The 13,365-nt window shown below is 35.5% G+C and overlaps 1 protein-coding gene across 1 annotated transcript in view; it reads left to right on the top strand.

Annotated features, from left to right (window-relative positions):
* Positions 1-13,365, top strand: part of CFAP54 (cilia and flagella associated protein 54) — a 121,560-nt gene that overhangs the window by 25,857 nt on the left and 82,338 nt on the right. Inside the window, exons 14-22 of the mRNA XM_074901471.1 lie at positions 16-150; positions 1,216-1,345; positions 3,179-3,237; positions 4,239-4,367; positions 5,028-5,175; positions 5,984-6,061; positions 6,155-6,276; positions 7,998-8,171; positions 11,311-11,403. Of these exons, the coding sequence (XP_074757572.1) occupies positions 16-150; positions 1,216-1,345; positions 3,179-3,237; positions 4,239-4,367; positions 5,028-5,175; positions 5,984-6,061; positions 6,155-6,276; positions 7,998-8,171; positions 11,311-11,403 (1,068 nt within the window). The remainder of the gene's footprint in view (positions 1-15; positions 151-1,215; positions 1,346-3,178; positions 3,238-4,238; positions 4,368-5,027; positions 5,176-5,983; positions 6,062-6,154; positions 6,277-7,997; positions 8,172-11,310; positions 11,404-13,365) is intronic.

Raw genomic sequence — 13,365 nt, 5'->3', positions numbered from 1 at the left:
GTTTTTTCTTTCCAGAATATTCAACCGGATGAAGAAATACTTGTTGGTGTAATAATGTTTTTATGGCAGAAGTGTAAAATGGGACTTCAGCGAATACAAATGAGTGGAAGTGACTACTTAAAATATATCCACAAATACAAAGCTTACCAAGTACTCCTTTATTACAATGTATTTCTTTTTATATGAATGCAGACTGCTATAGTATGTCGAGATAAAATATTGGTATCCAGTCTAAGTACATTTTCTTGTGGTAAAATGCAGATAGATCTTCACTGAAGATGTGAATTGTGTATACACTTTGAACACAGTCTGCTCCTGTACGCCAGTATTAAAATACCTCAGCCTTTTCCCAGTAAAGTAACCCATTCTCTGCCAGTGGGACATGGTGGAAAGAGCTAAAATAGTGAAAACATTTGGGCATGATATAAGAAGAAGCATTTGGTGTATTGTGGCAGAAAATACTAATATATTTCAAGAAAGTTCCCTAGATCAGTAGAAGAAAATGACAAAACCCTTACAGCTTGAGATGAGAGATGGGGGTCAATAGTATTTGGCCCACCAGATAGAGCCACAGCCTTATCTTGTACTTCTTCTGAGACTGAGAGGCTCTTGATGAAATGCAGTCTTCTGAAGGATAATTTACACTAGCTTCTTTGGGCTGTCAGTTGATACTAACCAGTTTCTGGAGGAGTTAATTTTGTGGCCCTGATCCCTATAGTAAAATTGTTCAGAGATTCACCAGAAGATAGTGTATTGTTGCTTTCCTCTGTGTGTACACCAGGAGCATTCAGGTCTCTTTTGGTAAGGTCTCAGGAGCATTCAGGTCTCTTAAGTGGGAAGATATGGGTATAAATGAGAGGTAATTGATCAAATCTGCTGAACTGCTTACCACACTATGACAAAGTATAAAAATTGTGCCTGTAGAACTTTTATAAACCTTCCTAAAACAATAAAAAATAATAATATTCTAAAATTTTAAAAAGTCTTTTATCTAAAGAAATAGGGGCTTTGGAGCAGCAAATTCAGCATCTTAGTCCGGTGTGATTCAAAGAAAAGAAGCCAAATCCAAGAAGGGAGTTGTGTCCATGTTTATGAATACTTTAAGACAATTTTAAGTGCAAAACCCTATCTACTTCTGTAATGTATAAATAACTTCCAAAAATTTGTTTTAACTCTGTCTTGATTCTTTTTCTTTCCCCTTCCTCCATTTTTTAGTGGGTTCATGTACTCTGGATAATAAATGAAGTAATTCAGAAGAGTAGCTTAGCAGACTCTAATGGTGTATTGCTTGCAGAGGTAACCTTACATCTAACTGCAATACTGGAAAACATAGCTGATTCTACAAGTACGTCTAAGAAAAAAGGAGGTAAAGCTTTCAACAAACATTTAGTTTTCTTTCAAGAATTACTTTCAAGATTGGAACTTTCCTGAGTTGAAAACTTTGCCAAATATACATATTCAAAAACTATTCTGAAGAGATTGTCGAGGGTACAATGATTATTTTTTGTACACACAATTTCCTCCATAATTGGAGCTAATGAAATCTAGTTTTCAAAGGATTTATGCATTTTTCCCTTACATTTCCAGTTATACTGAAGTAACCTCATTTTGAATTGCATCTCTTACGACTCACCCTTCCCACAGCCTACATGTCTCTGGGCCCCTTCAGAGTAGTCTTAGATCTCTCATATGTTCTCTGAATATTGGCTAGGCAGAAGGCAGTATGCACTGTGGCTCCTTTGGAGCATTCAAGGTTGACTAGTGGCAGGCCAAACAGAACAGGGAAATACTGAGGTCATACTGAAACTTTTGCTTTTATTGGGTCATTTGGATCTCTTGTCTACACAAGTCTTGATTTTTGTATAGGAATTCAGTTGTCTTTGAAGTTGAACTTAACTTGGCTTACATTATTAGGATATAATGCAGGTTGCAATCACAGTCACATTAAACAAAATTTCCTTCCAAAACCTGATTAATGCTGTAAAACATGAGTATTTAGACATACTTTTTAAAGTTTTCTGTTGTTGTGGATGTAGTATCATGGAATATGAATTATAGAGTTTCATAAATGTTTTACTGTAACTTGAGAGTAGATTTTAAGGACTGTTTTAGAACATATCTAGGAACAGAAGAGAATAATACCTTTTGTTCTATTGAAAGTAAGAAAATCTTGGAACACTACTATTCATTATAAAGAAAGACTAGGTATTGTTTTCTGTGTTGTTATGAAAATCATATAATTCTGATGGAGACAGGTGAATGATCACTGTATCAGTTTAAATGTCTTGAAGGAAAAAAAAGGATAGGAGCCATTGGTCAAAACAAGCTGATAAAAGGCAGTCAAACACATGCTGAGAAGAGTCTTTTTGCTGAATGAATGCTGAGTGAATATAGATTTTTTTTTTAAATTTATGAGAAAGAGACAGTGAACGAACAGAAGTAAACAGGTAAAAGTGGCACAAGGAGTACAGGAGTGACTAGAGTACAGGAGTGAAGCTTGTCCTTCTGAAAGGGCAAAAAATGGATTTATTTCAGCGAAGAAATAAAATTTGGACAGGCTAGAGGGATGTAACCAAGAACAAAGAAACCGCTTCTTTTTTGGCTGCTTCCTCTTGTTTTGGAAAGGAAAACCTTATTCTGGATGCATTCTTTGTAAATAAAAATAATTTAAACAATCCAAATGAACGTTAGAAGGATGATAATATGCCTTCAAGGAATATTAAATTGAAATAGTATATTCATAAAAAGATCACCTCATGTATTTAAAAATCCTTTTACAAATTAAATAAGCATTAAAACCACTGTGAATTAGATAAGAATAGATTTGAATTGATTAAAAAATGGAAAATTGATATGAATGCTACAACAATGGGAGGAACTACAAAATGAATCCAAGTTTAATTGGTTTGGATATAATGTTGCTATGAAATATAGGGTACATTTAAAAACTGCGTTATTGGATAATCATGTATTGAATTAGTATAATTGTACATATGTAGCTATTGTGTTTAAGCCCTGAAAAGCTTTTCAGGAAACAATATAATTACCTCTCATAGTCAAGTACTGAAGAAATGTGTTACTGCCAGACTCTTAGGTTAGCAGTAGAGCTAATCAAATGGTACTAAAATTTTCTGAGTATATTTAATTTTCACTTTCTGATTTGCTTCCTATAAAAAAGGAGAAAGAAGATCCTCTCTCTCACAAGATGAACCCTGTGATATACCTGAAATACTGATGGTAACAGCTAATTAATTTTCATTAATACAGTGGTTTTGAATAGCATAAGGACACATTTCTGCTTGAAGCTTTTCATACAGTTTTGTATTTGGATTTATAAAGCGGAAACGTTTCACACAATCATGCTAGTGCAAAGAGAAAAAGAAATTATAGTTTTTCAAATCAAATAAAATCTGAAAGTTTTCCTGTAGTCTTTTTTAGTAATCTGTGATATAGAAGAAGTTTTATTTGAAACTTTTTACAGTGTGATCATACCGATTTCCAGTGTACACTCTTTTTAATGCCAATGTATAGTACCAGCTTTAAGGGGTTTAATAGCAAACTTTTTTAAAGGTCATTCATACAAACTTTAGTCCTTGTTTCATTTAGGAAAATATTTTGAGTTGGGCTTTTGCTTGTTTGTTTTTGTAAGGGTGATGTGGAATAGGCGGAACATACTGAGCGTCCTTGCTTTGTTCAGTGTGTTCAGCGCTCAGCACTTTGCAGAAGTATCCAATCAAATATTTCAAAATTAATAAAACAAATTTAAAAAGAAAAGACATACAGTAGTCTTGAGGATTCAGGAATTTTGTCAATGGTATGTCTTAATGCTTACACACATCGAGAAGTTTTAATTCAGTGACAGCCTACTTAAAGGTGTTGTTCTCTGAAAAATTGATGTTTTATTAACAGCATCTAATGGAACATTGAAAAACTGCTTGTGAAAAATACTGTCAGCTTAATTCTCTAAGTTTGGTTTCATTCTGCTATAAGCTTTTTGAGTTAGTAAATTGTTTTTGAGAGGCGAAGGAAAATGAGTCCTGAATTAACTAAAATGACTTGAAATTTAAAACACTGATGTTAGTATATGAAAGCATGGGGAGCAGTTCCTGTGTAAAGATTATTTGAAAGAGTTTAAACTGCAACAGCTAAAAATAATAGCACTTTGCATTTGATAGGCTGTATTATAGCTTTTAATGCTGTTATATAATAAAACATGTTTCTGTGTGTTTTCATTTCAGAAAAGTCCTACAGAACAATTAAAAATTGCTTATGAGAATCTTGAAAAAGCAATTAATGGAATAAACACATCTCGCTTAATGACCTGTCTACCAGATGGAAAGTCAATATTTGACAACTGCTGTCCAAAGGTAGAGTCTACAAAAAGCTACACTGCAACAAAATTTATAAATAATGTATTGGATTTTGATGACATAAAATTCATATTTTCTTCATACTTAGAAATTTTAGCATTATCCAATGTTCCTCATCTTCCTACCCCATATAAAAAGAGAATAGAAAAAATAAATCTCTGTGTAGAAGAAATAGCATTTTTCTCTTTCAGTAATAAACTCTAAACTCTTTTAGGTTTTCTTTACCATTTTCTTTTGGAAATAATTGTAATTTTTAGCTTTGTCCTATAAAATAAAAGCAGAAATACTTTTTGTATTTATTGCCCGCAACTGTTTATTATTAAAATTAATTTTTGATGTTGAAGGGAGTTCAGATTTTCTAAATATTATCACTCTACACAAGTATGATCTTTGTTTTGTGGATTGGTAGCACAATGAGACATATTTTTCTGCAGTTTCGTATTTATTATTAATTCAGTTTCCTATTGATTCTGTTATCCATGCTTTCTCTGTCTAGTCCTTCTTCTTCCTTCTGTGTTCTCTTGAGTGACCGCATATTAGACAGATATGACAAATACCAGTGTTTGTAATTTACTGAAATATTATCAATGTCAAGGTAAATGCAATAAGCTAAGTAATAAAAGTTTGTGTTTTTAATTGCTGCTTCCTATCTATTAGGTGGACTCAAATGATCAGGATTTGAATTCTGTTTTGGGGTGTGGCAATGAAAAGACAGGAACAGGTAATGGTTTTGTAATGGATTTACACTTGGAGCTCATTCAGGCCCAACATCGAGTAGCTGTGAAACTTCTTAAAATGACACAAGGTAGGTTTTAATAAAGCTAAATAACCTTCATAGATTGATTAGAGTCCTCTGTTAATATATTTTGTAATTCTAAGAAATAAAGGAGTATCTGCTTTCTGAAGAGGAGCTGACGTTGGGCAGTTTGTATGCCACGTAGAGACAGAAATAATGTACTGAATTTGTGGAATTTAGATTTACCACATGATGCTAGTCTCTAGCTTACTCAACCAATGGGAGTTAAACTTTGCTAACAACTACTGGATTTAATTCCTAGACAGTTTGTTGTGATATTCCAGTTATAATATTAAGTGTTACAGTGCCAGTAAGGGGAAATTGGGGGATGCTCTGCAGAAGTGTTTTTTTCCCTCTAGAGAATGACTTGAATATTTTATTCAATGCTCTTTGTTCAATTCGCTGAATTTCCACTCCTGTGAAGTTGTCATTGTATCTTCCCAGTCAGCAGATATCCCACTCTTGCCAGATGCCTCCTAAAAACATTCTACTTGATCTCCCATTCCTGGTGTTTGGTTTTTATTTTAAATTAAAAGCTAGTATTAGTTGGACACTGCAGAGCTCCCCTATTCACTGCTCCATATGATCAAACAAGATCCCTCTTTTCCTGTGATATTAGTATAACTACTAAAGATGTTAGAGCAGGAGGGTTGAATATTTTTATTGGCATGATAGCCCAAGAAATCCTTCTTAAACCAAAGAAAAGAACATGAGATGGAGCAGATGTTTACTACAAAACTAGATATTAATGCCTCTCATTGAAATTTTCTCAATAACACTATCAGAATGAATAACTCAGGATTTCCTTCCCACATAGATGCTCAAAAGGATTATGGAAGTCTTAAGTCTAGCAAGTCTCATGTGAAGAATACTAAAGATTTCCATTATTTAACAGGTAAGGCTTATTAATTAAGATTTTAGAAGTATAATAATTAAATAAATAAAATTGCGGCTGTTTTATAAATGTCTTCAAATATGTATTTTACAGAGGCACTTATAATGAGAAAAATAAAAAAGAATAAGCTATCCAGAGCAATCTTTTTGATGCAAAAGGCTGCACAAAAGTTCCCTAAAGAGTTAACCACTTCTTCCCAAAGGCAGCTACTGGAGGTAATAAAAAAAATCTTATGGTAGAAATTCTTTAACATCACAGTTTTTCTTGTTCCATATAATTAAAACTTGGATTACTCCTTCTTACAAAAAGAAGAAAAATGGAAGGATCTGGAGGGACCTTGTGTGTTTTTAACTTCTGTTGCCAAATTTTCCCTGAGAAGTTTTATTATGATGAAAGCATCAAGTGACTTAAAACAAGGAAACAGCACATCCCCAAATTTTGTGCACACATGCAAATTGCAGGAAACCTGAAAGAATATATGATCTTTCTTTCTACACTTAATCACCTAGACTTTGCAATTATAAATCTATGCCTTGACAAAATGTCAGGAAGTTTTCCTTACTGCAACCTTCAACTTCCTTCTTTTTTCAAGATCTGTAAATTGTCATAGATTACTTTAGCTGGTGATGATGGCATGGACTTAATTTTATTATTTTTAAATAAACAGTTTAGAATTTGGAGATGTTGGAATTTATTGAGGCTTAAGGTAGGTTCTTTATGGGCTCATTTTGGAGTCTTTTGAAATCAGTGGGAGTCTTTCCATGGAGTTTTGTACTAGCACCTGCCCATGAAAAATGCCTTCTCATCAGTGGGGCATAACATTGCTTTATAGCCTGTACAACAGATAACAGAATCTGCAATTCTCACTATATAATATATGAAAAAGTATTTTAAACAAGAAGTTACTAGAAAGCGTTTTTTTAAGTGCTGCAAATTTGGAAGCATGATAATTGACACACACATCTTTTATGTCACAAGAATACAAGAACTGGATCAGAAAAGATACACTAAAAATCTCTCATATATTTGTAATTTATGACATTTATGACATTTATGAATATAAGATGTAGTGATATGTCCCTTCTATGTTCCTTTATATGTTCCTGTCCCTGCTATGGGAAACGGCATTTCACCATTTATTCCACCCATTGTTGGTTGTGTGGTGTCGTTGTTGGGGTTAGTGGGATTGATGTCCATTATGTATAATCTGACTTGTTTGTACCCCCAGTGCTCACCCATGTACTGACCCTTTTGTATCAAATACAATTTGGTTATTGTTTTATCTTTATGCTGGCTGTGTCCTTTATGCTAGGCCTGATAATTGGCAAAACAATGAGGCCCCCACATTTTTGAAAGACACTAATAGAATGTCAGTCAGCTCTCAGCTCTCTCCAGCTAACCAAGGGAAGTGGCTTAGCCCTACGTTTTCTGGGCCTGCATTCTCCTCCCTTTTCTTTATTTCTGGACTTTCTTTCTTTCCTCTATTTCTGGAGTACAGAAAATCAGTCTCACCACTTCCACAGATCCTTCAGAAATTGCATGGATTATGTCTCCATCTCTCTCCTAAATAAGAGTTGATATCTTTTTTGTTTCTTGTTGGAGCTAATCACTGGTTGACACTACTTGCTAATCAACATTATTTGTGATCACCCTCTTTTTTCCTATAGGTTCTTCCAAAATTGGGTATGCCTCAGCCCTGCCTGCCTCTTTCATATGCAACTCTGCATTCTCTTTATTATACATTGTGAAATTAATCTGCATATGTAAGGCTTACACAAAGTACCACTCATCCTAATTTAGGATGTAAGATGATATGAAAATCTACAAGTTTTCTACATAGCAGTGAAATTTTGTAAACTCATTTTGAAAACCATTTATGTTAAAACTGTCTCATTGTTATGTTTTAATAGTTTTTCCCTTTTGATTTAAATCATAGGAAGTACTAACATTAATTGAGCAAGTTGAAGCTGAACAAAGTGCATTGTATCACAGTCTCAAAGAAGCTAAGAGCAGCAAGAATAAAAGCAGGACTCCTCCTCCTCCTCTATTACTTTCTAGATCACATTGCTCCATGACATTTAAACCAGCCCCGTTCTCCTCAGATATTCAGGTAATGTTTTTCATGATGACTGTGTAAGAAATAACTACACAATACATGATAGAGCAGAAGTTGTTTCAACAGTGCTATGCCATCAGACTTTTCCCTGTTCTTGAGAAGACTGTGTTATTCTGACTTAAAAGTATGCTTTCTTCCCCGCCATGAGTCAATTGTGACTCACTGTTTTGATCTTCATATTTGCATGAAACTTTCTTCATCTCATGCATCATGTTCCCTCGTGCTTCTGTCATATAACACTTACTTATTCTACTTGTCAAAAGCTTATTCTCTCGCTTAGGGCCTGACATACTCCTAGTTCCCTCTGAAGAGATGCAAGGCTGTTGCATCATGTGATTCAAGAAAATACCACACTGAAACCTCTGTTAATGAAGTGCTGAAGTGCCATAGTTCAGGTGGAAAAATCTGCCTTCTGTTGAACATGTGGAATCACAGAAGTACTCCAATCATAAGGGATTTTAGGAGAGGTCTCTAGTCCAACCTTCTGCTCAAAGTAGGGTTGGCTATAAGATTAGACCAGGTTGCTCAGGGCAGTTAGTTCTGAGATCCTCCAAGGACGGAGACGGAACCGCTTCTCTGGGCAACCCGTTCCAACAGGGCAACCTGCTCATGGGGAAAATTTTTTTTATTTATGTACAGTTGGAATCTCTTTTGCTTCAATTTTTATCCTCCTACCGTGCACTACTGTGAAAAGCCTGGCTACATCTTCACCACTTGTTTGCAGGCACTCAAGGGCTCCTGGTAGTCCTCTGAGGCTACTTCTTCTCCAGGAAGAATAAGCCCAACTCTCTCAAACTCTTCTTCCAGGGCTAGTGCTCCAGCTGCTGACCATCTTGGTGGGCCTCTGCTGTAATCATTCTAGTTGTTGAACATTCCTTGCTAGAATGCTGGGGGGCAGGAGGGAAACTGGCCATGGTATGTAAATGTAGTCTAACGAGTGCTGAGCAAAGGGGCATGAGGATGTTCCTCAATCTCATAACTATACATCTGTTAATACAGTTGAGGATGCTTTTAGGCTGCTTTGCTTCCATGGCACACTGCTGGCTTCTCTTCAATTTGCTGTCTAACATGACCTCTTGCTCCTTTTAGTGCTGCTCCCAATGCCATCAGTCCCCAGCCTATATCCTTGCAAGGGATTCTTTCTTCCCAGTGCAAGACTTTGCATTTGTCCTTGTTAAATTTCATGAGGTTCCTCTTGGCCCATTTGTCTGGGTTCTTTAGGTCCCTCTGAATAGCACTACTGCCCTCAATGCTGTTTTCCGTCAATGTGGCATCATCTGCAAACCTGGTGAGTGTGTGCTCACTTTTTTTCTCATGCCGTTGCTAAAGATATTAAACAACACAGGTCCCAGGATAGTCCCCTGCAGTGCTCGACTTGTTACCATCCTCCAGGTAGAGTATGAACCATCAACAACTATTCTCTAATTCTGATGTTTTAATCATTGTTTCACCCATTTATCTGTTCATACCCCCATACTGTATAATCCTAACTTGGATATAAGGATACTGGGAGACAGCATTAAAAATATTGCTTTGCTAAGGTCGAGGTAGATGGCATCTACTCCTCTCCCCAGCTCTGCAAATCAGGTACTTTTGTCACAGAGGCCAACCACGGTGGTCAGCCATGATTTGCCCTTTGTAAATCCATGCTGACTGTTCCAGATTGCCTTATTCTCCTTCATACGTCCTGAAAGGGTTCAAACAGGCTGAAGTATGAAAAATTCACTAGCTGCAGTTTTCTTGAGAGAGAAATTTTCTTAGTGATTTTGCAATCTTCTTCAAAATAACAATGTTTATAAAACCAGTAGAAACTCAAACCTCATTAATAGTGGTAAGAATGTTTCTGTGAGCAGTTGTTTTATAACTTGCAGTTTAATTAGTGAATTTCAAAGAAATTAATTAAGGAAAAGTTATTATTTTTTTATACCTATTGAGCATAAAATAAAAAGTTATTCTTTAAAGCCTGGTAGTTCATCTGTTTACTAAATGTCAATACTACATTTTCAATACAGGGGCATGAATATAACATATTAGGCCACTAGATGGCGCACGGTGATTAGTAGTGTTTGAGCCCAGAAATTCTGGGAAAACTTTTTTCATAGAGATACACATAACTGTTGAGCAAACATGAAGGGTACTTTTTATGAAGTACTTATTAACTGGAAATGGATAGTTAGGATTTAATTAGACATTTTACTTTGCTAGAAGTCAAAGTACTCTAAAATTTCCTGATCTTAAAGTTGCTCATTTGCTGAAAATAATCTCTATTTCACTATCTCCTTCTGAAAAAGTCAGGATTCACTGGAAGACAAATCATGTGCATTACAAGAAAAATGAACGTTTTAGCTGTACAGAGTTTGTATATGTTGAAAAATAGCCTCATTTGTCAAACCTGAGGTCTGTTTAAATGTCTATGGAAAGTAAATAGATATAGTGCATTTTTTAGCAGAAGTTGTTTAATCCAAGAGAACTTAATCAGATGCATAACTTACTGAAATCCATCTGCCCAGTTCTGCAGAGATGAAATCAAAATTAGTTTCCATGTTTGATCTCACTGAACACTATTGAGCAGTGATCCAGGAATACATGCTCAAATGTTTCCTTTGTTAAAGATATTGAAAAGTTCAGATGATACGCCCAATGAGATAATCAGCAGCTCGATGGCATTAAAAAACCATTGATTTCAATAGGAACTAAGAACATTACTTGTTTAGAAAATATTACTGCATTACTTCATACCTGCATTTCTGTTGTCTGTTTTTAAGAATCTGTCCTCAGGTAGAATCAGAACCTGATGTCAACTTTAGAAGAATATCATTGCAAGGATCAAATAACAGATCTAGATTACTTTAAATCTACAGGATGACATACAGAATTTATCTTCGAGATAGATTTGAGGTATAGGGTAGCTCAAGGTAGGAAACAGTATAATGGAGAGTTATTTGCTTTTATTGCCTTTGCAGTATATCTAGTTCTCCACCTAAATCAATTAATAAATGTTTTTAGTGCAGTTAGACTATACATTATCACTTAAGGGGTTTTTTTCAGAGATGTTTTCACAAAGTCTACATTCAATGTTAGGCAAAAGTTGGAAATACTATTATGTATCATTTTGTTCTCATTTTCTTCAAAGGTTTCATGGTACAGTATTTTTGGCTCTGTAGCAGGAGGAAGAAATATGAAAATAAGGTTAAATAACAATAAACTTCTAAATGCAGGAGAAGAGGTAAGAAAGAGGTAAAGCTCCTTTAGATCATTCTCTCTTCCTCTAAAAAACCCCAGCTTTCTAAGGGTATACATCTGACATCTTTCTTTAATCAGGTAACTGGCCAAACCTTTGACAAATCTTTTGATCTTTAATTTAAACAACTGAAATCTTGCTAGGCTGAAGGCATACAAAAAACCAAAGAAGATTCTAGGAACCTTTTTTGAATAATGAATTAAATTATTCAAAAGCTTCATGTTAGACAAGTCTCTGTCCCTTCTGTTATAACTCTGTTTTTTGAGTGACATCTAAGAAATATAAAATGAAAATGAAGTTTATGATGTATGTATAGAGTGTGCCCCAAAATGCTATTCTTGTGAGGGATTAAGAAAAAGAGAAATTCTAAACAGAAATATAAAATTTAATCTTTTTCTTAATTGTGTAACTTCTATCGGCTATTTCTTCTTAACAAGACTTTACCTTACTTAATTCTGGCAACATGATTATAACTCCTTCAATGACCTTCATGTTCAGACATGATTCTAAGCTCATGGTCTTTCTCTTTTATGCTGTGAACATGCGGTGTGACAAATCATTCCACACATCTTTGGTCACTTAGGACTGATCATGTGACTGTGCCAGTACTCTTTTATATTATTTCTTCATTACAATTTGACATTTTATTTTCTGAATTTATTTTGGGTTTTTTGTATCGTGTTAGTTTTTTCTTTGGATAACAGTCTGGTGTTCCTGCACAGACTGAGTTCTGTTTTTCACTCACTTATGCATGCTGTTGCATTGTCCACCTGAATTACAACTGTGATCATTCAAAAGGGGGAAAAAAACCTTCAGCATGTCCTCTTCAGCAAATTTTACTGTAGTTGCAGACCTGAGTGATCATTTTTGTATCTGGAAATCTTCATGAAGAGTTCTGTTCTTTGCAGGGCAGGTCTGTTTTGCACTGTGACAGAAGAATGATCTCAACATCTTTTGCCCAATGTTTCAAGCTTTACTGGTTTTGTGAGCAAGCTTTATACTATCACTGATAAACTTGTCTTTGGTGATGGAGAGGAGATCTTTCCCTTTGAGCCTGTTCCCCCCATCTCCTCCCCAAGAAGGAAGGAGTATAAAAAGCAAAAATGTATGTAGCTACTTGCAATAGAGGCTTTGATGTTATTCTTGATATTCTTATTATCAAATCCAGAGAATCAAGCTTCTTGCAATGTCTAGGGAGCTATTTTCAATATACTATCCTGCTCCAGGTAAATTAAGTATTTAATTGGAGACTTTCACCCCACTGCTAGCTGTTCTTTCTGTGAACTTCCTGCAATCCATCCAAGCCACTGACTGTCTTAGCTCTGGCAGGCACTGGAGACGTACAGACCTGAGGTTAACCATAGGCCTCAGCAATGGAAGTTCTGGTTGCTTTAGTATGCTTGTGTGAAATACTGACTTGCAGACAAAGTCACTATCTACCTGCTCCATGGAAAAGGTTTAGAATTCATCATGGTGAAATGAGTTATCAACCTATCAACATGAGAAAAGCTTGCTCTAAAGGGATACTACAGACTATTTTATGCTAACTTCTGGTCTGCTGGTTCAGGATTCAGCCCCAGCATCTGAAGGGATTTCTGTTGTTCAGAAGTCTCATTATGAAGGCCATACAGTATTTGGGTAAGAGCACTGTGTTGTTGCTACATTATGATGATCTCATTTCTCGTGTTGTGCTTCAGTCACACGTTTTTTGTTGTTTCAAGACCCTAACAGTTTCACAGAATCATAGAATCATTCAGGTTGAAAAAGACCCTTGGGATCATAGAGTCCAACCATCAGCCCTACTCTACAAAGTTCTCCCCTACACCATATCCCCCATCTCATCTAAACAACCCTTAAACACATCCAGGGATGGTGACTTCACCACCTCCCTGGGCAGCCTATTCCACTGTCTGACCACTCTTTCTGTGAAAATTTTTTTCCTAATGT

The sequence above is a fragment of the Athene noctua genome, chromosome 3 (assembly GCF_965140245.1).
Source record: "Athene noctua chromosome 3, bAthNoc1.hap1.1, whole genome shotgun sequence".
In the NCBI taxonomy this organism is placed as follows: domain Eukaryota; kingdom Metazoa; phylum Chordata; class Aves; order Strigiformes; family Strigidae; genus Athene; species Athene noctua.
The sequence above is the reverse complement of the archived record's forward strand: the minus strand, read 5'-3'. Positions and strand labels throughout refer to the sequence as shown.